The 25,425-nt window shown below is 43.8% G+C and overlaps 2 protein-coding genes across 4 annotated transcripts in view; both read left to right on the top strand.

Moving 5' to 3' along the window:
- The window catches only part of LOC143327238 (nuclear receptor coactivator 3-like), a 59,667-nt gene extending 54,451 nt beyond the window's left edge, over window positions 1-5,216 (top strand). For 2 of the 3 annotated variants that reach the window (XM_076741483.1, XM_076741484.1), the window contains exons 19-22: window positions 71-611; window positions 906-1,083; window positions 1,230-1,434; window positions 2,429-5,216. In XM_076741483.1, the coding sequence (XP_076597598.1) occupies window positions 71-611; window positions 906-1,083; window positions 1,230-1,434; window positions 2,429-2,440 (936 nt within the window). In that variant the 3' untranslated portion in view covers window positions 2,441-5,216. The remainder of the gene's footprint in view (window positions 1-70; window positions 612-905; window positions 1,084-1,229; window positions 1,435-2,428) is intronic. The other variant, XM_076741485.1, reaches the window with a different exon arrangement.
- Window positions 5,217-7,076: 1,860 nt separating this feature from the next.
- rbm38 (RNA binding motif protein 38) lies at window positions 7,077-24,193 on the top strand. The gene is made up of 4 exons (XM_076742096.1): window positions 7,077-7,543; window positions 9,002-9,125; window positions 11,409-11,463; window positions 22,612-24,193. Exons 1-4 carry the CDS (start codon window positions 7,322-7,324, stop codon window positions 22,961-22,963), a joined length of 753 nt encoding a protein of 250 aa, XP_076598211.1. The 5' UTR covers window positions 7,077-7,321; the 3' UTR covers window positions 22,964-24,193.
- The last annotated feature ends 1,232 nt before the right edge of the window (window positions 24,194-25,425 follow it).

The following is a 25,425-nucleotide window of genomic DNA, read 5'->3' as shown; positions in this document are numbered from 1 at the left end:
ACTGTGTGTGTAGTTTATGTGTAAATATGCAGCGTGAAAGGGTCAGTAACATTTGCTCCACTGTTTTCAGTTCATGAATCAGACACGACAGGGCATGGGCATGAAGATGGAGAATCCAGGAGGCAACCCTGGCATGAGGCCCAGCATGCAGCCTGGCATGGGAGGACAGGTAGATGCTACTGTTTATATGAGACTCAGCGTCACACATTTTGTTTTCACATCAGAATCTGTTCACATATCCATACACTCACACACGCACGAGTCTGTTTGGCAGTCGTACGTCATGTATGAGCAGGGGCTTCGGCGTACGTCAAGCTCCAAATATATTCAACTCTTTGATTATGTTTGTTTTGTGCAGCCGGGCTTCCTCAACGCTCAGATGATGGCTCAGCGCAGCAGGGAGATGGTCACCATGCAGATGAGACGGCAGCGCATGATGATGCTGATGCAGCAGCAGCAGCAGCAGCAGGCGGCGGCGGCCGCTGCTGCAGCCGCAGGAGGATTCAGTCCTCCTCCAAACGTCACGGCTCCCGGCGGCATGGACAACCCTATGGGAGGGCCAAGCATGGGCCAGCCGGGCCCCCAGCAGTTCGGATACGGTGGCAACTATGGTGAGTGTACCGAGCCGGGTGACCAGCACAATACTGCTGCTCCCTGCAGGTGAGTCTGTGCACTGCAGGCTTCATCGTGCACATTTATGTCCAAAAGCAACATTTATGAGGAGCCTTCCCAGGTGCATCTCCTTTGTTTTTTTATGATCAGACTAAACATAGTTATTGAAGGGATAGTAAGTATCAGAACACACTCCAGGCTACAGGATCGGCATCTTTATTTTTCACTCTGTATCATTATCTGTTTCCTGTGGAGAGAGGAGTGAGCTGAGGCTGGATGATTTATCTCCACAGGGATGGGCCAGCAGGGAGACCCCTCGTTCGGCCCGTCAGGCGGCAGTCCTCCTAACGCCATGATGCCCGGCCGCCTGGGACCTCAAAACCCCATGATGCAACAGCACCCACAGGGCGGTCCCATATACCAGAGCACAGATATGAAAGGCTGGTCGCAGGGAGGCATGGGACGTAATAGGTATGAAATCACACACATTACAACAGGAGCGTGCTGGCAGAAACCATCGGGGAGAAAGTCTGGCTTCAGTTATTCTTATCTTGTGTGAGTGTGCGCAGTGACAGTGAAACCCTTCCTCCTTCCTTCCTGTTGTTCTCCTCCATCAGTTCGTACCCTCAACAGCAGTTTGGGCAGCAGGGACCTCCAGGACAGCAGCAGTTTGGGCAGCAGGGGAATCCAGGCCAGTATGGGGGCATGATGATGAATGGGGGCATGCCAGGCAGCGGAGGAGGAGGTCACATGGGCCAGATGGGAGCGCAGATGGGTATGAACCCAATGGTGATGGGACGTATGCCTATGGGGCCTGATCAGGTAGGTCCAGAGAAAAGAAGAGTGTGAATACTTAAAGGAAAGGTTTGCATTTTTTCAGGTTTATGTGAATACTGACATGCCCATATGTTCACTGAAAGGGTTACAGCCCGCTGAGACGTTCCCTCTGCCAAAAGAAGGTGCAAAGAAACGAGTCTGAGTTTGTTACATCGAGTGGGTGTCACCCAAATTTACAGTCTTTTAGTTCCAAATTTCAGCTCTGTGTTGCCATCCTGCTGCTGCGGCTCATAAAAGCACATAAATATCAAATGAATATCATAAAAGTGCAGTAAAGGACAGTGACATGACATACGTGAAATGTTTGACTCCTTTGACATACACTCAACTGAAAACGGTACCTCATTTCACCTCATCAGATTCATTGTTTTTTTGTAAATATCTGCTTATTCTGAATTTGATGCAGCAGCATGTTTCAAACAAGTTAGGACAGGAGCAGCTTAAGACTGGGAAAGATGTGGAACACTCCAAAAACACCTGTTTGGAACATTCAATAGGTAAACAGGCTCATTGGTAACAGGTGATAGTATCATGGTTGGGTATGAAAGGGGCTTCCTGGAAAGGCTCAGTCGTTCACAAGCGAGGACGAACGACTGAGTGATAATTGTAATGGATGGAAACACTCATTAATTTGCATTTTATTTTGCTGATTTTCTGGAGATTCTGTTGAGCGAGGCTGTATTTGGATGGAAACCTGGCTGCTGTCTGTAGAAACACAAAGAGGGAATTTTATTCTGAAAAGACTAACTTTGAAGGATGCACATTACCCATTCGATGCCAAGTCGTCAGACTCATTTCTTTGCATCTGCTATGGACAGGAGGAACAATTACAGCAACCAATAACCATTTCCAGATCCATAGAGCATGTCAGGATTGTTTTAAGGTAGACTTGATCAATTGTGACGCTGTCCTGTCTGATTCTGGTTACTTTTTTGAAGACAGACTGTTGATTTTTCCTCTTTTCCTCCCTTCAATCTAGAAATACTGCTGAGCGTCGCGACAGAAGCATTTGTCTCACTGTGATCTCCATCCAGAGACAGGACACGGCTGCAGCACTGGAGCGTGTGGAGGACTAGGCGGTGTGTGTGCGTGTGTGTGTGTGTCTATGTGTAGTGCTGCACTCCCACCAGAAGGGGGAGTGAACCTTCTTTTGGACTTGCGGCCAGTCATGGCAGTCTGGCTCCCTGGAAGAAAACAGACCGGCTGTCACATTCATACCTGGAAGGACACAGCGTTCGTCAGAATCAGAAACACTGTGACACATTAACACTCATGAACGCGTCAATCCTGAAACAGTCACATGCACAGCTCTGTGATTCCTCTCCTAGACTGTAGATTTAATATTGCTCTCTTTATGAGCCGTGTGTGTGTGTGTGTGTGTGTGTGTGTGTGTGTGTGCCTCAGTAAACACGCGCCACTCGCTTGGACCAAACTGCGAGACGCTCGAGTCGATGGCAGACTTGAACAGGGACGAGCGCGTGAAGACCTCCCCTCCTTCGTCGAATGTACCATGAAGCTGTGCTCAGATTGAAAACGCGGGATCCCTCCTGTGTTCGTGAACCCTGTGGGGTTTTTATCCGCCGCCTCTCTGCCGCTCCTGAAGGATCGTGAAGCGAACGCGGTTCTACACGACGAGATTGTGACACTCAGATGAATGTCATTAAGCAGTAGCACATTGTTTCATCCTCCAGGACGCCGCCGAGCTGAAGTACGACTGAATCACTTGTTGGCTGATTGCACTTTAAGGAAAGGCCAACATCAAAAGGATTGTGGCAATATAGAGGCCTTTACCCGAGAATTAAATGAATAGCAGCAGACACTTACTGTTTATTTTTGTGTTTGTGTTCTCAAACTTTTCCTCTGAGTGACGGGGGGCTGTTGATTGGAACTGAGTAACCTTGATGACCTTTGATCTGAAGCGGGAACCAGTAGAAAGGCAGTAAGCACAGATTTTATCCAACGCTCTCGCCCACAGCCGACCGATTTATTACGACAGGAGAAACCAAGCGTTTTTAACTCATTTTGAAAGTCATTCTTGAAGCAAACACACTTCTATTAATGTTCAAAACTCCACGTATATTTCTACAGATTCATGACGCGATCGTTTTAGCATTCCAGAGGTAATTTTTAAATCCAGATGTTGCAGATATTTTGGTTACATCGCACCAACTTACAGTGTTACTACTACGAAGTGCAGAAATCAAATTGATTGCCAATTCGAAGGTTGCGTGTACATGAGCTCACACTGTAAGAGAAAGTATGTGTTCGTTTTCAGTGTAGACGTGCAGATTTCTAGCAATAATCCTTCCTCCTGGTTTTTCTCTGAGGACAAAGCTGAAGTATCATTTACTCAAAGCGACGGCACTGCAGTATTAGACATGATGTCTTGTTTGGAGCTTTCTTTTTTTTTTTTTTTCCTTTTGTCTGTGAATATGAATTGTAAATACGCTTCAAATGTACTATATATAAATATATATATGCTTTTGTAGGTCACATACTGTTTTTGCACAGATTGTAAGGCTTGATATTTAAAAGTGTAATTTTCTTAATCCGTCATAGGTCAGCTTTTATTTTCAAGAGTTTAACCGTTCGTTGGAAAGGAAGGGCCTCCTTTTTGTAAGCAGTACGTGTAGATTTTCTTTCATACTGCCACTTTCTTTCTCTCAGAAAGCACTCTTTATTTTCCGGGGACATCGTCTTAGCTGAAGAGGTGCTAGTATGTAATTTGTTTTTAATAAATTATTCTTCTTTTGACAGAAAAAAAAACACAAAACATGCCTATAAAAAACAGAGTTGACACATGATTGTGTTTGGCTTCTAAGGGCCCAGATGTCTTATCAGTATGTGGGGTTGATATTTAACCTCATGCTTCCATGTGCGACTTTAAGTTTCACTGCTGGGAGTTCTGCGCTTTCTTAGCAAACCAGTGCGGCTGTATAACTGTCCATGTGTCCTTTAGGTTTGCTCACAGATGTTTAAGCCTCATGGAAGCAACACAGCAAGTGGTTTGAGTCCCTAATAACTGATCGATCTCTTTCCAGGTGGCTTTTTTTCCCTTTTTTTTGTAACAAGTTTGCCTTTATTTTCGTGTATTTCCTGTGAAGCTTTTGTTGAGAAATCTACCTTTGAACACACGCTCAATCCAAAGATTTTTGTTCGTCATTCTGCAGTGCATAGAACAGTTCCTGATGTAGATCGTGCAAGTACTCATGTGTGCTTTTACTGTTGCACATAACCTATAATATACGTTGAACTAAATATGTTTAATTGCATATATTATATCCCCCCCCATCCGTATGACATAGAGTAGACATGAGTCTGGTTCTGCTGAGGTGGTTTTTCTTTGTGATTGTTTCTTCCTTCCTGTAGATCTTATGGCCAGTTGAATTGTGGTGCTGCAAACGGTTATTTCACAAGAGAATGTTGAGATTTTCTAAGCTGGAAAGGAGGTTTCATGATTGATGTCATTATGTCTCAGAATAATAGCTTGGAGTTTTTTTGTTTGTTTTTTTTTCTTTGTTCTTTTTTCTAACCCCAATCTCAATGAAGAATATGAAAGTTTAATCTACAAATATAAAAAAAAAAAAAAAGTGTGTGTTTTGCTTTAAAGGAAAGAAACTCCTCTTCATTGTTGCCGCTAAAGAATAGAGAAAACACCCCTGGAAACATACGTCATTATTACAGGATGTAATATACTATTGCATTTTTTTCTTACCTTGTTTCTTGATGTTAATATCGATGTAAATACAAATTTATATTTAAACATTACAACGTCTGTTGTCTTTTTGCATTTGCTCACGGTCATTTTGCACACATGACTCGACGGCCCTGCAGCCGCAGTTCAGTCTATAAGCAAATACAATGTCCAGCCATGTTTTAGATAAAACTGAAAGTGTGTTTTACCGCAGTAACAAGAGCTGCAAGTACAAGCGCTGGAGCCTGCCAGTCTGCATGAAGTGGGAGGTGTGTGGATGTGAGGCACCGACATGTGGAGGGAATTGAGAGTGTGAAGGACATCTGTGTGGCAAATCCTCAGAAGTGAACTCAAAAGGATGAGAGCTTCCTCTCAGACTGACTGTTGTCGGTGACATTGAGGTTCTCGCTGCGGCCTGCAGCCTCGCTTTCATCTGCTGTTTGTTTCCTGCAACTGGTCCCCCCCACCCCCCCATGGGAGCTTTTGTCATTAATCATCCCACTTTCTTCCCCTCTCTTAATGATTTTGCACCTCATGAAAAGATCTCACACCTCCGGGCTGAGCCAACCCTGCTGCTGTTACATTTACTGTACCCAACCTACAGAAGCCTGTCAGCCCATTCAAAGATTTAAATGGCTTTTCCTTTTTGGGCTTGAGTGTCATTCGTAATAAAATTACAGTGTCTGTCAGTTTAAGAGTTTGGCTGCCAGGTTGCTGCTGGCTGACTCACTCCATCCTTCAAACTGCAGTTATGTAGGTGGAGGAATGGTCTGACACATTCAGAGCCTCAGAAAAAAGGCACATTTCTGTTTCACTTTTGTTTTAATGCAGTCATTATTTAATGCGTTTCACTGTTTAATAACTTCCTGATCTTTAGTCTCTTTAGCCATGCCAGGGGCAACAACCACTGCATGGATTGCCATGAAATTTTGTGCAAGCGTTCGTGGTGCCCAGACGATGAATCCTGCTGACTCTGAGATTCACATTTGTGGTTTTCAGATAAGTTTAGTTAAGTCTCCACAACTACTAGATGCATTGTCATGACAGTTAGTGCACACACTCACTTCTCCTTCAGGATTAATTGTAAAAACTTAATGAATAATTATGTGACAAAAACAATCCCCTGACCTTTTACCAAAAGCTGCTATCAGGTCAAAATTTAAAGCTTTTAATACCGTGGTTCTTGACTAATTACCTGCAGAACTAATGTCACTCCCATCAGCTTAAGCTGAACTTTAACATGCTAAGCCAAGAGGGTGAACATGGCAAACAAGTCCGGTTGAAACTTTACAGACAGAACAAGAATTAAAATACAACCTTTTTACAAACAGAAAACCTTCAAAATACCAGGCCCTGGGTCGGCCTGCGGGAACCCCTCTGATGGAGGTTTTACTGCTCCACTAACAGCAGTTATGGGAGTTAAAACAAAAAATAAAAACAAGATAAAGCTTTCATAAAATCATACATTAAAAATGAGACATCTGGTGTCTGATTTAACCAGAGATCTTGGCACAAATCGGACCTGATTTAAGTCCAAACGTCAGTTTCTCCTTTATTGACTTTCTAGCTGCTTTGATCAGTGCTTACACAGCTTCCATCCCATCAGCTACAGTAGAGCCAGTTAATTCAGAAAATCATGTCAAATAAATGTTGAATAAAAAAGTCTCCCATGAATCCTTATGAATGATATTCTGCCAAGCTTTACACTGACGTTTGGTGGTCTGCTCTTTACTGCAGGAGGTAGCAAATTATTCAAATGTTTCTCCATTTTATTGGCAGAAGTATATCAGCTGCTGTGTGGGGGTTTCCTGGGGGTGTGGATGTGTGTGTGCGTGCGTGCGTGCGTGCGTGTGCAGGGTGGAGCGGGAGGCGGGATGCGCCAATAGAAAAGACGCACCGCCCGTCTATTGGACCAGACGCGCAGTGGGCGCACGCAAGACGCGCCCACCGAAGCTTAAAGACTTTTTTTTTTCCGGAACAGGAGACATGAGGTTCCCAGACACCTGTCAGGAAGACTATACATCCCAAACCTGTACGTGAGGCCACAGGAGGCTGCGTGTTTAGCCATGGACGCGCTGTCATCGTTATTATAGCCGCTCGGTGACCAAGGAGCGTAAAGTTGTTCTGCTGCTTCTTCTTTGCGCTATTCTTCCTGTCTTTTTTCTTATCTCAAGCCGCATGAGTTCACCGCTGTTTTTAGGACAGCTGGTCGGGGTCCCGTTAGAAATAATGCACCCCACCATGGAGAAAGACACGACTTACACCAAGATTTTTGTCGGCGGGTTGCCGTATCACACCAACGACGCTTCACTTCGGAAATATTTCGAGACTTTCGGGGACATCGACGAGGCGGTGGTAATCACAGACAAGCAGACGGGCAAGTCCAGAGGATACGGCTTTGTGAGTTCATTTAAGTTTCTGTTTTCTGGCGGAATAAATGAAGAGCTGAACACATGTAGAGTGAAATATGGGCTTTAATGAAGGTTTTATCAGCCGCTCTGACTTTAATTGGATAGTCAGGGAGCTGAAAACACACCAGTTCGCGTCTGTTGCAGCCAGTAATGAGTTTAAAGCGACTTTATCTTTATGGTTAATTGTATTTTTTTAATCTCCCGGTTATCACAAGCTCCTGCAGCGTTTCTGCCCCGGGCCTCGGAGGCTGGACACACTGCCACTTTGTTCCAGCGGCAGACATGCTCAGTGTCGGGTGGTGGCAGTCACATGCTTGAAGCATGAGTGGCAGATTATTTCTTACAAGTGTGTCATCAATTATCTGTGCGGCCCCCGAAGTACAAATTAGACCCACACAGTTTACAGGAGAGCATTGTGGAGGAAGGTGCACAGCGTGAGGACGCACTGTGCTGCTTTCTGTGCCGAAACAAGACACACAGGCAGGGGAGCACGAGATGGTAATTAGCTTCTGCATCTGGGGACAGATGTGTGTCTTTCTGCTGTGTGAGACCGAGAGAGGACAAGGGGGAGAGTCTTTGGTCACAGAGGTGTGACATGTCAGTTGGCTGTGCAAGATAAGACTGCAGTAGTTTCATTTTGACTTCCTCCCATGCAGCCCTTCCCCCCTCTCTGCCAGGGTGGGTTTGTTTGCTCGTGTGAGTGACTCTGAGTTTGTGTGTGAAAGATGAGAAGAAATGGATTCATGTGTTGAGAAGCAGCTCATGTTATCTCTGCCTCTGCGTAGCCAGTGAACCAGTCAGGTGACTGGTGTGCATTGAGTTGTGTTCTCCTGCTTTGGGACAGCATGATCATTTCACCCCTGACTTCCCATCAGCTGTCTTAATTCCCTGCAGCAGCCTCTCGAAACTCTGCCATCTCAAACCGTCCGTGGCCTCTGTTTGCACAAGAGTCCAGAGTCTGATGCCGCAAAGCGAAAGCAAGCGGAGTAGTTTTACTTTCAGTGTCACATTCATTGGTGATGGAGTCTACCTCATATAGTCAGTGCAGCTGCACTGTGTGTGTCTTAATCTTCACCACCCCTTCCCACTACAATCTGCCCACTCCTCAACTCACTCCCTCAAGGTAGATTTCTCATCCTCTGCAGCCCAGTCTGAAAAAACAAATCTGCCTCCCACACAAACTCCACTGGAAGCCTTAAAACACTCTGATTGCTGCCATCATAAAGTGGAGTCAGTGTCTCCTCACGCATTTAGCAAAAGATTGAATCATCCAAGGAGAGACAAGGACAGCAGCTACCTCAGGGCCGCCCAGCTCTGGGTCTGTTGCTTCATCGGAGCACTCATGCTGGAATCACTCCTTCCACACTGGACAGAGAGGCTTTCACATGCAGCTTTGTAGCTTGAACTGAAGTGACATTAACTGTTCACGCGCTGACTCTCTCAACAGGTGACCATGGTGGACAGGGGGGCAGCAGAGCGGGCGTGCAAAGACGCAAACCCCATCATCGACGGCAGGAAGGCCAACGTGAACCTGGCGTACCTGGGAGCGAAGCCTCGCAGCTCGCAGTCAGGTGAGTTTGTTAGAGCACTGCTAAACACACAGGATCTTATCAGCAGGGTGTTTCGGTCACGCTATGGCCAGATACCTTTAAATCAGTAAGTTAACTTAAAAGGTAAAGTTGCAGATATTTGTGTTGTTGTTGTAAACATAACAAGACCAAAAACCATCTCTGAATACTGGGTGACTTCCCTGCCCTGTCTGTGAAAAACCCCCACTGGTTCCTACCGAAGAAGTGAATCTTTAAAAACAGGCTACAAACAGTTTCACTTTTGAAAAGAGGCTGAATAATTCCTTAACAGATGGGTATTGTAGTTTGTTGTGAATGTGACTGAATCAGGAGTAAAAAGTACATTTGTTCAGGACTGTTTTCTGCTGCAGAATCGGTGTGTTAGTGAGCATTAAAAGCAGCATGATGGTTAATGTGGGATCAAATTAAACCCATGTTCATCTTAATGAGAGGATATTATCTCACATTACAAGTCGCAGCTTGCATGTTGCAGATTTGGTGAAACGGGCCCCAGACTTATCCTTTAATTAAAGACAATTTTCCAAAGCAAGAAATAATTTTTGTAAATCGCTGTCCCAACTTACAGGTAGCCAATAGCTTGCAGGGACTTGAATCTCGCCCAAAAACTATAATCCACCACAGTAAACATGAGTTTTTTTTGTATTTGTTGATCAAAGATAAGACTTCATGCTGCTGTCAAAGGGTGAAGCTTTCACTCATAAACCAGTGCATGTCCTGGGGAGATTAAACATGGAAGACAAACAACTGGGATGTGATGAAGAGGATGTGAATGGTACCAAATGATGATGAATGCAGCTAAATGGTCACTGTTGAGTCTCTGCAAGTTTATTTTAATGCTGCACTGACATTAACTGAAACCCACCGCTGCCTGGCAGACAGGAAATAAAAATAAAAAACGATAAATATATGTGGAAATTAGAGGTTAGTGAGATTAAACATCTACGACCACTGGTTGTCTCTCAGCCAACTGTCTCTGCTCATTCCCACCGTGCATTCAGTCTCTGTGTACTTGAGTTAATGCACAGCTTGCACGCCGCTGGGCTTTTTCAGCGTTAACCACCAGCACAAATGTGTCGCGCTCCCCCTCCGACTTCTCGGTGCACACCAGCAGCTTTCCCTCGCTGCTTCATTTTAAAGCTCGCTGGCTGAAATACCGTCGAGTGTAGGTGTGATTGACAAACAGCGGCGCCAACAACAACTGACTGTGTGTCCTTATTCCAGGGCCAGCGCTGCGACGCAACTCCCCAAGCATGCGGCTGATGGGAGATGGCAGCGCTTGGTATTTTGTTATTGTGTGTGAGAGAACAGAGAGGAGAGGGAGAGAATAAGAAGAGAAAGAGGGGATGGGACTGTTAAGAGCAAGAAATAACTGCATGTCTGTCTCCTCTTTGTCCGGGCGAAGAAAGGAAATGTGCGTTTAGATATATGCTGAACAAAAGAGGAGTGCTGATGAAGTCATGGCAGTGCAGTAAAAGGAGAAATAAGAGAGGAATGAGTAGCTGGAGGAATGTTGAAATGAAGTCAGAGGAGGGCCACAGAGGAGGAGGAGGATAAGTTTCTCCTCTCTTACTCAGCCTCAGCTGATTCCCGGTGAACTCTGGAGGCAGCGAGGTCACAGATGTTTGTGCGCAGTAGAGTGCATCATTATTTGCGTGAGTGTGTCCGTGCGTGTGTGTGTGTCTCTCAGTGGCGTGCCCAGACTTTTTTGACTGGGCCGACCAAAGTGCAGCACTGACTTATGCTGGGGTGGCATGGACAGGCACACACACACAGTTGTGTTTCCATCTGTTTTAGGGACATTACACAGACTTGTACTCATTTCCTGGACATGTACGCTAACCGTAACCCAAGCCTTCCTCCTAATATGTAATGATTTACATTATGGGGACTCGGGGTTTTGTCCTTGTCCCCATAAGGAAGGTGAGTCCCCACAATTCGACCCTGTGAACACATTTATGTCCCATACCTCATAGAGTAGCTACATATAAAAGAAAACAAAATCGCCAGTCTGTTGGTTTGAACTAAGATCCCGCCTCTCGCTGGGCACACAGCCAATCATGCTTTAGGATAATGGGGTGCCACCCTCTGGATACGTCCCTGGAGGGAATAGCAGTGGGTCTCTGATACCCCCTGTGTACACGCTAACAAACGAGCAGAGAAGCAGAGAATCAACTCTGTTCTTGTCTACCTTCTCTCTCTTGTCGCCTGTGCTGCCGGTCGCTGAATATCCCTCCTCACTGCTCCTCTCTTTCTCTTCGACTGCAGGTCTCTCTGTTGGAGTTCAGCAAGTCCATCCCATGTGGGCTCAGAGGCAATATGGGTAAGACAGAGAAGAATCAATACCTCTATTTCCACCTCTCTCTCTCTCTCTCTCTCTCTCACACCTGCTGCCTCCTTGTCCGCAACACATTTCACTCCTCCGCCCTTGACATTTGTGAGCGCTCGCTTCCGGTTGCGGTAGTTAGTGCCACTCTGCAATGTGGAAGAAAAGGGGGGAAAAAGCATCAAATGGTGCTTGTTTAAACTCAACGATGTGTTCAGCCCTGCGCCGTTATTTCTGCATCTGTACGTTGTGTTTTGATGTGTCTTCTGTGCTCTCGCGCTCTTTCTGGTCCATTAAACTCATGAGAAGCTCAATTCTGAATTTCACTCATGCATGACTCGGGCTTCACTGAGGCAACGAGCCATTTAGTCAAACTTCCCTGCATCCCTTCTCTTTCCGCTCCACACACACACACACACACACACACTGCACTGCTGCCATTATCTCTCATCTTTTTCCATAAACATGCCATTCATATCTATTTAATATCTCTGGGTGTATTAGGCCAGTGGTTCAGTGGTCACGAGCTGAATTCGTAGTCCAGCGTTAAGGGGTTACAGATGTAGGCTTGTACATGTCAGTACCACGTAGAGACCATGAGGACTGTGATTGGTGCCGAGATAACGCTAAGGAAGTTGAAGAAAAACTCACGGCTGCACCTCTCTCTCTGAATTTGTAGTCTACCGTCTGTCTGCAGTATATCGCTTAATAGTAAACGAAACAAAATGAATACAACAGGGCTGGATCTCGTCTAATACATGCCTCTGCAGCACTGTGGTGCTGCTATCAGCGGGGGAATGAGTCAAAATCTGCACCGGATCTGTATCTGCAGCACTGCATCAAATGAGGAATGAAGATCTTTCTGTAACACAGAATTATTTATATTATAATATCTGGTTCTTTCTTTGCCAAATACTGTGTAGTTTGACATCTTCAGGCTTTTAAAGACAATTGAAATGAAACAATCTGAGGACCAAGTCCAGCTACCTTAGAGTCAACCCTCATGGGAAAACCAGAATCTGGATGACCGAAACTCTTCAGACACCCTGTGATGAGGGGTTTACTTTACTTTGTGTAGCACTTAAAAACAAAAAAGTTTGAGAACCACTGAATTAGGCCACGTGAGGATTTGACACTTTTTTTTGTCACATGTGAAAGTCAACTTAATATATGTAAGAGCAGCAACTTACGATTAGTTTTATTATTGAGTTTCACTCTTAATTGATTAATTGTTTAGTGTAGAAAATACCAAAAACTTGTGAACAAAGCGGTGTCTTCAGATTGCTTCTTGTGTCAAACCCACAGTCCAAACTCCAAAGACTCTGCATTTACTGTCTTAAATGACATGGAAAAGCAGCAAATTCTTACATTTGAGAAGCTGGAACCAGCAAATTTTTGACATTTTTGCTTGAAAAATAGTTGATGATTAATTTTCCCTTGATTGATTAATCGTGGGAGGCTCGGGGGTTTCTCAGGAACTCGACCTGCTTGTAACCTTGCTGTAATCCACCTGTGATGGACGTTTTGTCTCCTCATCCAGACTCCTGGAGTTTCATTGTGAGCACAGAAAGGAAACCTTAATGACTCAGTTCCTGAGTGAAACATGGGGGTGATTCATTCCCAGGCTGTTAGTCTCTAACAGAGCCAACCCAGTCGAACGCGGACCGAGGGTTGACTCAGATCCTCGGTGTTCGACTGCTGCAGGATGATGTCCACCAGCGTCTCAGCTGTCTGCTGCTTTCTTTGAGGAAAACCTGATTCGGTCTTTGGTTGACACAAAAGGCTTGATCTTCAGTATTTTAGAGGCATTTCTAAGGAATATGCATGATGTAGTGTTTTGGAAAAGAGCTCCTCGCGCTAACTTTCTCCAGGCTGACAAGTTCTGATCCTGCGGCGACAGAAAAGTCCATTAAAAACCTCAACTGTTCTGAGTGCTATTAATATTGCAGTCCTCAATTTCTGAATGAGTGATGAGGGAATTGAGGCTGACCCAGATGAGTCTATGAATGAGTGATGAGGGTTGATTGAAAGTCTCCCACAGTGAAGCAGAGGGACTCGGTCTTTTTAATCTCTGCTTCCAGGAAGAGTCGCGGCTTTAGCGCCTCGCAAACTGAAACAAAAGAGGAAAACAGAAGATCACCAGGAAAGGCGACTAACTGACTAACACACCCGGAAGGCAAACACGCACAGAAGGTGGCGCTTCGCTTATCAGAGTCGAAACGCCTACAGACGCGACCATTGAGATGTTTCTAACAGACGTGTGTTTGAGCTACACGTCTCTGTCGGATTTATTTCTGTTTGCATTTTTCACTATTTTCTGACATTTTAACAATTAATCAATCAAGGAAAGGATCAGCAGCTTGACTGATGGAGAAAATAGCTGCACAGTGACACGATTCGCTCAGACCTACAGACCAATGGTAGACTGAGCTGCCTTTGGAAAGCACAAATAAAAATGTTCATTGATAAAGTGTTGAGGACTTTTTATAATCAAGCTTAATCATGTTGAAATGTTAACCCCCTTTTATTTTCGGAGAAGATAATTTTTAATTTATCTCTGAGTTAAATTTTAACTACAATGAATTTTGGTCTGCACCAAAGGATTTATTACCAATTAATCTGTCAATCCTATTTTGATTAATTCATAAATCATATAGTCAATAAAATATCAGAACATAGTTAAAAAAATCATGATTTTCCACAGTCTGAAACACAAAGATATTCAGTTGACAATAAAAATAGAGAAAAGAAGCAAATCCTCTAAACAGAAAAGACACTTTGCTTGTGTGAAGAGGAAATCTACCCAAACGACCTGTTTATGATGGGCGTCAGTTTGATTCTTTGATGGTGTATTTAGAGAAAAATCAGTTGTAGAAGAAGAAGAAGCGATACCGATTTTTGAAACTTTAACCTCAGGAGATCTCAGAAGTGGCACAGCTGCCTTGTGTGAATGGCAGACTCGCTTTTTCTCAACTGGAAACTCTCTGAGTTGAATTCCTGTCACCGTTATTTGTCTCTGCACCTACATGTTAATTGAACAGCTAACTAATGAGGATGATTTTACCTGAAGGAGGTCTGGGGTCAAATGGACTCTTTAAATGAACTGACGAGCCTCTGTGCTTTAAGTCCTAGATGAGGGATAAATAAACATACAGCCTCTCAAATCTTTATGTTTTTCAGTTTCTGTCCATGCGAAGGGCACATCTGTCCAGCTCTGATCTCTCTGCTCCGAGGCTCGGCGTGTCTTTGACATGATCAGTATGACTGCAGTCAGTTTGAAACATTTCTTGGCAAAATGAAGGAGTTTTATTTTAGGAACGACTTCAAGATGTTTTAAACAGCTCTGTGCTGCTGATAAAGAACAGGAGCCTTTTCAGCCCCTCACAAAATTTCTGTGGTGTGAACAGTGACGCACTGTTTGAATTTTTTTTTTTTTTTATTGTGCATTTTTTTTGTGAGCAGACACACACTCACGAACACAAGTCAATCACATGTATATTATGCCATCGGTTGTTGGTTTTGATGTAAGCTGATATTCATGCAAGAACATTTCAAGGACAATGAAAACATACAAAACACAGGAACAAAAAGGTGAATAAATAGACAAACTGAGCTGAAAAACTGGATTTAGTAGTCCTAGAATTTACCAGATGTGGTTGTGAGTCAGATTTTGATAGCAGATAAAATCTTAACATTTGAGAGCCTGAAACCATTAAATGTTCTTTGCTGTGACTCAAACATGTCAATTAGGAACCTTTGGAGGAGCTCGTAGGTGGATTTTGCTTGCTTTGGACAGAGTCGGGCTAGGCAAGCTGTTTCCCTCTGTTTCCAGATGTTTTGTGAAGCTAAGCTAACAAAGCTAAGCTGTAGCTTCATATGTATTGAGATGTGAGAGTGGTATCAATATTCTCATCTAAAAGAGCAAGAAAAGTTAAACTGTTCCTTTAAATGTCAAACCTAAACATGTCTGCAGGTCTTCTGTTAGACCCCTTCCGTCTTCCCCGCTGTGGGCCTTCTGGGGGGGCTTCAGGGTCTGACACTCACACATGGCTTCTGTCTGTCAGACGCACTCACAGTGAGCAGCAAATAGCAAAGATAAACTCAAACAAAGCACAGCTCTGTCTGCTGCTGGGGTGTATTTGCTTGAAGTTTTAAGAGGACAGAGGACGGGCTGATGCCAAACGTGGCTTTGAGGTACAGCTGAGTCTGGGGGAGGGGGAGGAGGAGGAGGAGGAGAGGGATGTTCTCATTCAAGGGAAGGGGAGGGGGACATCTGTCGCCCATGGCTGCCTGCTGTCTGCCTTTAGCACCCAACGTCAGCGCTTGGCAGAAGTGAAATTCTTCTTCTTCTTTTTTTTTCTTCTTAAAAATCATTCTGGTGTTTATTTTTTGAGAGAAAGAAAGGAGAGGAAGGAGAGGGATGTGTGGTGAGGCTGCTCAAGGTGGAGGGGCGGCTGTGGTGGGGGTGCTTCCTGTTGAAGCAGTGGAACACACAGGGGGAGGATGGAGGAGGGGGGCGCCGCAGACTAACAGCACACCTGTGGCCGGGTGTAGCTGTGGCTGGGTTCAGCGAAGCTTCAGGGCCGGTGGCAGACGAGACGCTGGAGCGGGTCTCTGCGTGTGAAACGCAGTTATGATGGAGCGAATCTTAAAGCACGTCGACTCCTTTAACACGCTCGCGTCCTTGACTGCTTTCTCTCGACGTCTCTTGATTCTCTAAATGATCTTACTTTCTCTTTCCTCCTCAGTCTCAGCCTGCAGTCATTACTCTCTGTCTGTCGAGGGCTGTAGGCAGACGGGGAACTCTCAGGTGTATATTTCTCTTACCCAGGGACCCAATTAGGAGAGCCACTTCTGTCGGATGAAAAACCTAATTTGAAAAACAATAAAAAAAAAAAAAAAAGGTCATGTTGGAAGCTTTTCACGGCACAGAAAGCTCCCGCTTTGTTCAGCTGTCTGTTAGCAGATGACACACGTTTTGATCTGCATTTGCATTTTTGCATCTTGTCTCTTTTGCAGTTTTTTGGCGTTTGTTGTTCAGTCATTTCAACACTAAACTCTCCTGCTCCACTTCACTCCGTAACTTCTGTATACGCCCTTAATGAATGAGTGATAACACAGTGTAATACTGCATATTAACTGTTAATAGGCAGGTGGGGTTAAAAATGTTTATCTATGTGTTCAATACTCATAAAGACACGCTGAACTTCAGTCATCAGAATCAATATTTATTGACCCCTGAGGGGAAATTGGGTCAATTGCAGTCAAAAAATATCTTTCATTCTACATTCAGTAACAGTAATAGAATACTAGAATACTACTACTGCTAAAACTAATAGTAATAATATATAGTAATATATAGAGTAGTAATTGTATATAGTAATATATAGTAGTATATAGTAATAATAATAACAAAAGGAAGAAGAAGAAAAAGAAGAATATAATAACAGCAGAAGTAGAAAAATTCTGTATAAAAATGCAGTATAAATAATACATTTATATACACCATAGTAAAGTAAATATACACCATAGTAGTACATATACACTGTAGTAAAGGCAGGGTTCATTCTTGACCTCAGAGATAACTCATTATATCTATTTATTAATGAATGAAAACATCATAATTCATACAGGACATGTGTCTCTACAGCAGCTCCAGGTGTTTCATCAGGACGTGTCTTTGTTGACATTATTAAATGTCAATGTAAACTGCTCACAACTACATTATAATGCATTTTAAGCCATTTATTGAGTTTTTATGAACTGCTTCTCAATAAAGGAAGTGACTTTTTGCTGTGCTGCAGCTGCAGACTCGTGATGAGCAAACAGCTGCTTTCTCCTAACTCGATAAAAGCTTATCTAAATCTAGCATCTGCTCTTTTTTTTTTATCGGCGAGTTCCTTGCTGATGTGAACTGGATGTTTTTGAATGCTTGTAGGACGAGCAACAGTCATGCAACAAGTGAAAGTGAGACTGAAAAGACTTAGATTACGTTGCACTGCCAGCGCGGCCTTTTGATTGTAGGGTTTGCATCTTTTAGCACATGCGAGGAGGCAGATTGAGATGATCATGAAGTACGCTGTCATGGTAATATTCAGTAAACATCCCACTGAATGCACACTTTCATGCAGCCCTGTGATAATATATTAATTTAAATGTCTTTCTTGGTTGCTGACAGTAGAGCTGAGTGTCCAGTGCTGATGTTGGCCTTTCTATCTCTCACCCTGCCTCAAGCCACATGTGTGCGTGTGTGTGTGTGTGTGTGTGTATCGGGAGAGGACAGAGGGTCGTGTGTGCGTCTCCTCCGCTGTGTGTTTGTCTCTTTGACTGACTCACCCTCCTCACTCCCTGATCTGAACTATTAAAAGCGTGGCTGTCCTAAGGCATGAGGGATATGATGGCTGATCCTTCACCTCTCAGCATCTCTCCCTCCTCCTCGCCCTCCCGCTCACAATCTCAACAAACAACAACAACAACCAAAAAAAAACAAAAACCTGCAGATGTTTTGGGGTCTTTTTTTTTCTTTCTTTCATTTCATTCAGCATATCCCATCTCTTGTCATCCCTCTGCCTGGTTTTTGAGGAAGGACAGTGAGGAGGAGTGCAGAGGAAGCTGGCTGTGACGGAGTAAAGCCAAAGAGGGGAGGGAGAGTGGAGTCGGTGGAGGTTATTCTGCTCTCGTGGGTCTGTTAGTAAGCGTACACCAATGCAGCTGCGCCAATTAGCCCTGTTATGACTGAACCCCCCACTCACCACACACACACACACACACACACACACACACACTTATCCACATCCCTTTCTAAGCTGCTTAGCTGACTGCACACAAGTGTGTATTATACTCGTTTCTTTCAGTCTTGCAGGTTTTCTGCATGTGTGATTCGTGATTTCTGTTTGTGTGTGAGTGTTTTGCGTGCATGTCCGTGTCAGTATATATAAAAAAATGTGTGTCTGACAGCCAGCGATGATGCCAAGCTCTGGGAGGAGAGAGGCGAGGCACAGCTCCCTCTCGTACGATGCCGCTGTCACATTGGATCAGTCAGGCCGGTGCACAGGCAGGCAGGCTGGCAGGCAGCGGCACACAGCCGTGGGAATGACACTGCACTTCTGCTCTGGGAGAGACTGACGGAGCGCGAGCGAGGAGGGAAGGGATACAGAGGGGTCAGGGCGATATTAGCTTCAGCTGTGCTTTGACTTTATGTGTTGCTGTATGTCATTAGTCTGCAGGTTTTGCGTTTGTCGTCTTCGATGCTGTTTTCTTGGCCAGATCTCGCCCTGAAAACCTACTTTCAGCTCCTTACTCCAGCTGATGGGGGTCCGACATGAACATGCAATTTTCTGAAAACAGTTTAAATTGGTTTAAATTGGGACACGGCTCAGCTGCTGATGCTAACGTATTTCTGTGCAGCAGCATTTGAATAAAATGTGATGACAGCTGTGGGGTCGTTTGCACATGTTGCCGGGCGACTGTCAATCAAATCTGATCAAACCAAACCGACATGATCTTATAAAAAGATAAACTGACATTTAGAGTGTTCAGCTCAAAATCTCATTTAGAAAATCTGTCATTAAAAAGTACGCAGTTAAACATGTTTTCATGGTCTTTACAGCGTCAATCGAGCGGCCGCGTTCAAAGTGAGTCTTAACTGTGTTCACACGAGAAAAGAAGACATAACATTAAGTACAGTAATGATAATAATAATACATATAGTGGAGGCAGTCTGCTCTGCACCGTCTGCACTAAAAATACTTGATTTTTGAATGAGCTGTTGTGAGCAGTGCAACGAAAAACAAGTCTTAAATCTTTAGAAACACCTTTATCTTTATCTTCTCTTTGTGAAGGACGTTTGGCATTGTTCATTCTAAAGTCGCAGTTTGATTTATGGCCGTCAGCGCTTGTGTTGCATCATTTCCTGTTAATATAAAATGGGAAAGTGTTGATTTTTGCCTCCACACACGCTTCATAGTTTTGAGTCTATTTACACACTAAAATCTCTGTAAACAGTGTGAATTTCCAGCTGCCAAAATCTAGATGTGAGAAAAGAGGAGTTGATAAAATTTTAAACATTCATCTGAGTCGCCTTCAGTTATTAACAAGCACTTACTGCAATAACATTTTCAAGCGGTATCGAGTACCTTTGTACTTTTTATGCCCTGAATTTCACCTCTCAGGCTGCATATAGACTGCCTGATCTACCTCAAGGTTGTTAGTATTCTACAAATATTACAGAACTTAGCATAATCGAAGACGCAGTAACGGACGGATCCATTTGTTGTAAAATCAGAAACGCAACTTTGTTTATGATTAAGTGTCAGGCGTCTATGAAGGAAACCAAACATGATTATAGGGTTTGTGGATTTGTTATTTGACTTCATTGTCCAGCTGACTTTGTTTTGCGTAACTTCTGCTCCTGGTGCAGATGAAGCTGAAAGAAATAATCTTTTCATCAGGAGACCATATAGACATAGTCTGAATTCACTGAGAGATCCCTGTTTCGTAAGAGAGAGTCTGTCAGGGTTTTTGACAGCTGTAAGAATTGCACCTTTGGACCATTGTGTTAAAGCTGCAGCAGGTTATTTTCTCACTGCTGCAGCAACAAGTGAAGTTCTGTTGTACAGGATCTTGGCTTTGAACTTTTGCCATGAAACGAAATCTCCCAAAATGAACCACATGAACTTTTCCTTTAAGTTTGAGACGAAGAGAAAATCCTGGAAACGTTTATTTGAAGTTCTTGTTCAGACGTGGTGTCTTAAAATAAATATTTCACTCGAGCTCAGTCTCAGATGGCTTCAGTGTTTTTTAGTCGGGCTGAATTAGTTGAAAACGGGAGTGTGCTGTCAGCCATGCAGCCATGTACACACTGGTGTGTGCCTGTGTGTGTTGTGTATACAGCAGCGTGGGTGCGAACAGGCCCAGGCCCACTGTTTGTTGTGTCAGCACACCTGATCCCTGCTCCTGCTCTGTTTAGGGGTAAGCAGCAGCAGCAGCAGGAGGCCACCTCCCTGCTCTGATCACCTGTTCAGACTCAGTGACAAGGTTACCGTCAGGGTAATGGCTCTGACTGTAGGCGCTGATCACGGCAGCCTAAGTGTTAAATACTGTCATGTTCTGTTGTTTTTACTTAAGCGCAGCTGCATAACCTAGTTCCTCTGATATGATCGCTGTTGCTGTTGCCAGATGTAACTGAGGCAGTTCAGGTTAAGTGGGCAGCCTCAGGCAAGGGCATGACTGAATACAGGAGGACAGTAGAGCGCTTCTCTCTCTCATTATTGCTGTGGCTCCGAGTATCAACAGTCTCATACACTGCATCTGTTGTGGCAGAATGTGTGTGTGTGTGTGTGTGTGTGTGTGTGTGTGTGTGTGAGTGTGCGCGCAGGCTTTAAATGCAGAGACCTCATTGTAGAGCAAAAAACATTGATTATTCAGTTCAGAAATAAAAGCAGTTGTCATTCAAAGTCATGGCTTGTTATTGAGTGTCCATTTTTAAATTGATGATTTTTCATTTGGAACAAAGCATTTCCTTTTGAACATTTCTCAGACAGCGAGCTAATTAAACTTAAACACCAGGGAAAAGGTCTATTTTAAGGCAACAGTGCTGATAATTGCTCTTAAAGAAGGAGGAGGAGGAGGATGCCTTTATAAGACTCAGGTTTTTAATGTTGGGATGTAAAGAGAAGAAGCGGTGACTGCCTGTTTGTTTGTGTTTAAACACACACCTCCGACTCTGACTGCGTGTGTCCGTCTCAGGTTGCTGCTGTAGGTTATATGACACTCAATAATCATAACGGATCTCATGGAGAAGACTGAGCGACGGCTCTGAATAGACAATAATCAGATTTTGCTGACTTGTTGTCAGATATTCAGACACAGACATGAATGTGGCCACGCCTGTGTGTGAAACTGTATCACATGTATTTATTCTCGAGGCTTAGCCTAGCATTAGCTTTGCACATATAACTGCACTGACGGCTTGAAAACAAAGAAAATGATCCTCCAGCAGAAAAGCTCAAGTGTCCTGCCAGCGAAAAATTCATTTTCAAACCAAAAAAAGGAAAATATGAAGCAGACAAAATGAGAAATACAGCATCAAGTGGCTGACAATGATCATAGGTAGAAAAGTAAGATTCAAGAAAACTTTATTGTCATTGTCTCGACAACAAAAGTCATTTAGAGATAGAAAAAATAAAATCACATAATATACAGACTAATCACAACATACTACTAAATATATGTGTATTTCTTTAAATGTAATGACATCTTTATAAGATTTTTGAAATGATATCGTTTAACTCTCCGTATCTGTGCATCGTGATGTCTGAGGAGATGCCAGATGGGTCAGGTATTACAAAAAAAGAAGCTGAAAGTGAAATCCAAAATAAAGTTCAAAGACATTTCTAAAGGTTGTTGAGTGAGAGAGAGTGATGAGTATATTTATATATAAACACACAAAAAATGCTGCTTCCCAGGTTTGCCCTCCGCTGTGTATCTATGAGCATAAAGTTTATTTGCATGTGCAGTCAAGAGGAGGGCTGCAGCTAATGATTATTGTTTTCACTATCAATTAATCTGACCATTATTTTCTTAATTAAGTGGTCAAGTCAAGTAGAACTTTATTTGTCCCCTGAGGGCCAATTGGTTATGCAGCAGTAAAACAGTAATAACACACAACATAAAACAATATAAGGCAATTAAATACATCTATAATGAGAAGTAAAGACGCAGAGTGCCACTGAAATTAAAGCAAAGCAGTGTTTACCAAGCGTGGAGTGTAGCAGTGAAATGGCTGAGGGCATGAGTGTGTTTGTTTCTGTTGGTTTTGAGGGCAGGACCCCGATGGCAAGCTCTGAAACAAGGTGGGGGAGGTGGGTGCTGTCAGAGGGGGTGGATTCTGTTGTCTTTAACGGCTGTTTGTTACGGAAGTTTGTTATGGAAATTTCTGTTAAGCTACCGACCCACAGTCTAAAACCCCAGGATGTTCAGCGAAGGTTACAGTAAATCCGCAAATATTCACATTTGAGAAGCTCGAACTACAGTTTTTGCTCACGAAGTTGACTTGCTGATTATCTTCATTTCTCCAAAAAACAGATATTTGGCTGGTTATTCATGTAATCTCGAATGCTAACCCTTGTTCCTCTGTCTGTCCAGGCTGGCCCAGCAGTACGTCTACCCCCAGGCCTTCCTCCAGCCCAGCCTGGTGCTGCAGTCCCAGCTCAGCCCCACAGCAGCAGGGCTCGCCTCCCCTTACCTGGACTACAGCTCCGCCTACAGCCACTACGCCCCCACAGGACTGGAGCAGTACCCCTACACCCCTTCACCGTCGCCCTCTGCTGGCTACCTCAGCTACAGCTTCTCCCCCAGCACTCCGGCGCCCGCTCTCACCGCATCCCCGACCCCTCCGGCTGGCATCCACCCTCCTCTGGCTGCCCTCACCAGTATGCCTGCCGCCCCGCAGGCCTTCCTCCACTACCCTCTGCACCAGCCCGACCGCATGCAGTGAGCAGCGCCGGGTGGAGCCGCTGAACTGATGATTCAAAACAGTGTGACTGTTGACCTGTGACATCATCAGGATGAGACTGGAAAACCAGGAAGAGGGTGTGATGTGATAAAAAGGGCTTTTAGGAAGCACTCTCATTCCTGTTTTTTATATATATTATTGTTGTAATAGTTAATGAAAATGTTCTACTGCTACCGTCATCAGCATACGATCTGAATGTTTTTCATAAGAATTCGGGACTGGAGTGACGCAACTGGTCATCTCTGGACGTTTCTCTCTCTCACCCCCGAGCCTCGGCGCTGAGGCTGGAGGCAGGCTGACTCCTGGAGAGTGGACGGGTAAAGACAATGTGAAATATGTCTGTTTGACATGATGCTGCGGCTGCAGTTTCTCCAAAGGTACTGAGATGAATGCTGGACATTAGCCAAGCAGAGAGCCAGTTCCTCTTTCAGAAACACAGGTCCAATTACCTCCTCTTCAAGGTTACCTTTCTCTCTATGGCCTTAGAGATCTCTCTCTCACTGTACCTGGTTCAGTTTGTTGTTTTTATGAGTCCCTCATCTCAAATGAACAAAATGTTTATTGTATTCCCTTTTGTTCCTTTTATCTACCGCTGGCAAGTCATTACACGGCGATAATCACAGTTTAACAGAATATGCAATTATGATGATAAAGGATGAGCATGAATAAGGTAGCCAACACTGGTATTTTGTTTTTCTATTGCTACTGCTAGAACATTACCCAGAGTAAGACTTTGTTAACACGTAAAACACGGCAGTCATCACACGGAATTCCTGCGGCCGCTTATTAGGCTATTTTAGACCTGTAACTTTGTCTGGATTCGCTCTTTGGGGACTGTTTGGGTTTATGATACTTAAATTACAAAGTTGTCAATACATATCAAGTAACTGTGTTTGGGTGTAGGTGTCAAGATGTATGTTGTTACTGAATATGCGTGAGTGTATTTGGTGTCTGTGTCTGTGTGTGTGTGTGAGTGAGAGAGAAATAGAGCGATGCAGTATATGCCAGTGTCAGGACCGAGCTCCTTTTCCAGCCCATTGTACTGGTCAGAGTTGTTTCTTTGTTTTTTCTCCCAGCTGCAGAAAACAGACGGACGCTTTAGCGATGATACTGGAGTCTCACGGTGCTGTGGCACCACCTTAGTAGTCGTAAACCAAGCCATACATCACATTTAAAACAAATATGCAAAATAAAAGGAGTATTTCTAAGACATGCTATTGTTATCTGAGTGTGGTGGAATTACAGTAACTGTGGTTAAGATTTGTGGGACAGCTGCTGCATGACACAACCAGGAGCCTGCAGAGTCACACATGAGTCACATAAGACACATTTTGCTGATGGACTGACAGAAGTGTTGAAGTGAAGGACTCTTATTTCTTGGCTGGAAGTCTCCACTGGTTACCTGGTAACTGCTCCTGGCCAAAGCTTTTAGCACAGTGAAACAGCAAATGATCATTTTTACACTTTGGTTTTTGTACAGATTAAACAAACAAGATCTAACATGCAGAGAAGCTGTTAGGTGGATTATGTTACATTTGGGCAAAGCCAGGCTAGCTGTTTCCCCCTGTTTCCAGTCCTTATGCTAAGCTAAGCTAACCAGGTGCAGACTATTGCTTCATATTTATGATGTATGATAAATATTACTGGTTTCAAGCCATTCTTAACGCAGATGTAAATCTTAAAAACAGTAAGCCAACATAAGTAGTTTCTTTTTTTAAAGACTGAATAGTATCCTAAAGCTGGGCACAGTGGTTTTTAGGAAACTTTTTCTCAAATGGGATTAAATATTATATTTGTTGGGGACTATTTTCAGCAGCGGATGGATAGTATTTGTGCTCTTGTGACTTCCAGCAGCAGGATGGTGTATATGGGATTTCCTCAAAATAAAATACAGTGTCCAGTTTCATCACAATGAAGGGACCCAGCGCAATAATGTGGCTTACTGAAGTGTTTTATTTATAGCTTTTATACAAGAGTGGAGATCTTTGGCACAGAGGAATAATATAGACCAGGCTTTGGCTACACGGACGATACTTGATGGCAGAATCAAATCATTGTTGTTTTGATATTTTCGTGGGATTTGTTGAGACAAATGTGGACCGTCACCAGACTCATCCTGCAACTGTCTTTGTTTTGTCAGGGTGCTGGAGGTGGAGTCGTGCTGTAGCTTATCAGCTGTGATGCACAAGAACAGAAGACAGTGAACGATAAATGAATGTGTCAGTTTTAAACTTATCTTCTTCTCAAATATGAGCAATAATACGCCTTTGGGTGAACCCTGTCTTACCCAAACAGCCCCTCCCTTAACCACGTCTCCCTACATACCTCGAACTAATGTAACCTATCACAGCATTTTATTTTCTTAAAGCGCACTTGTCACTGTGAACTGTCGCCTGTTATGATTCATTTTTGTCCAGAAATAATTCATCATCCTTCAACTAATT

Source organism: Chaetodon auriga, chromosome 10, assembly GCF_051107435.1.
Source record: "Chaetodon auriga isolate fChaAug3 chromosome 10, fChaAug3.hap1, whole genome shotgun sequence".
Lineage (NCBI taxonomy): Eukaryota > Metazoa > Chordata > Actinopteri > Chaetodontiformes > Chaetodontidae > Chaetodon > Chaetodon auriga.
This window is presented reverse-complemented; position numbering and strand designations above follow the sequence as displayed.

Bases quoted from the DNA above. Each gene is read 5' to 3' on its own strand.
- rbm38 (XM_076742096.1), top strand. From the start codon at position 7,322: ATGAGTTCACCGCTGTTTTTAGGACAGCTGGTCGGGGTCCCGTTAGAA. The intron at 7,544-9,001 runs GTGAGTTCATTT...CTCTCTCAACAG, and splicing joins AGTCCAGAGGATACGGCTTT to GTGACCATGGTGGACAGGGG. The intron at 9,126-11,408 runs GTGAGTTTGTTA...CTTCGACTGCAG, and splicing joins GCCTCGCAGCTCGCAGTCAG to GTCTCTCTGTTGGAGTTCAG.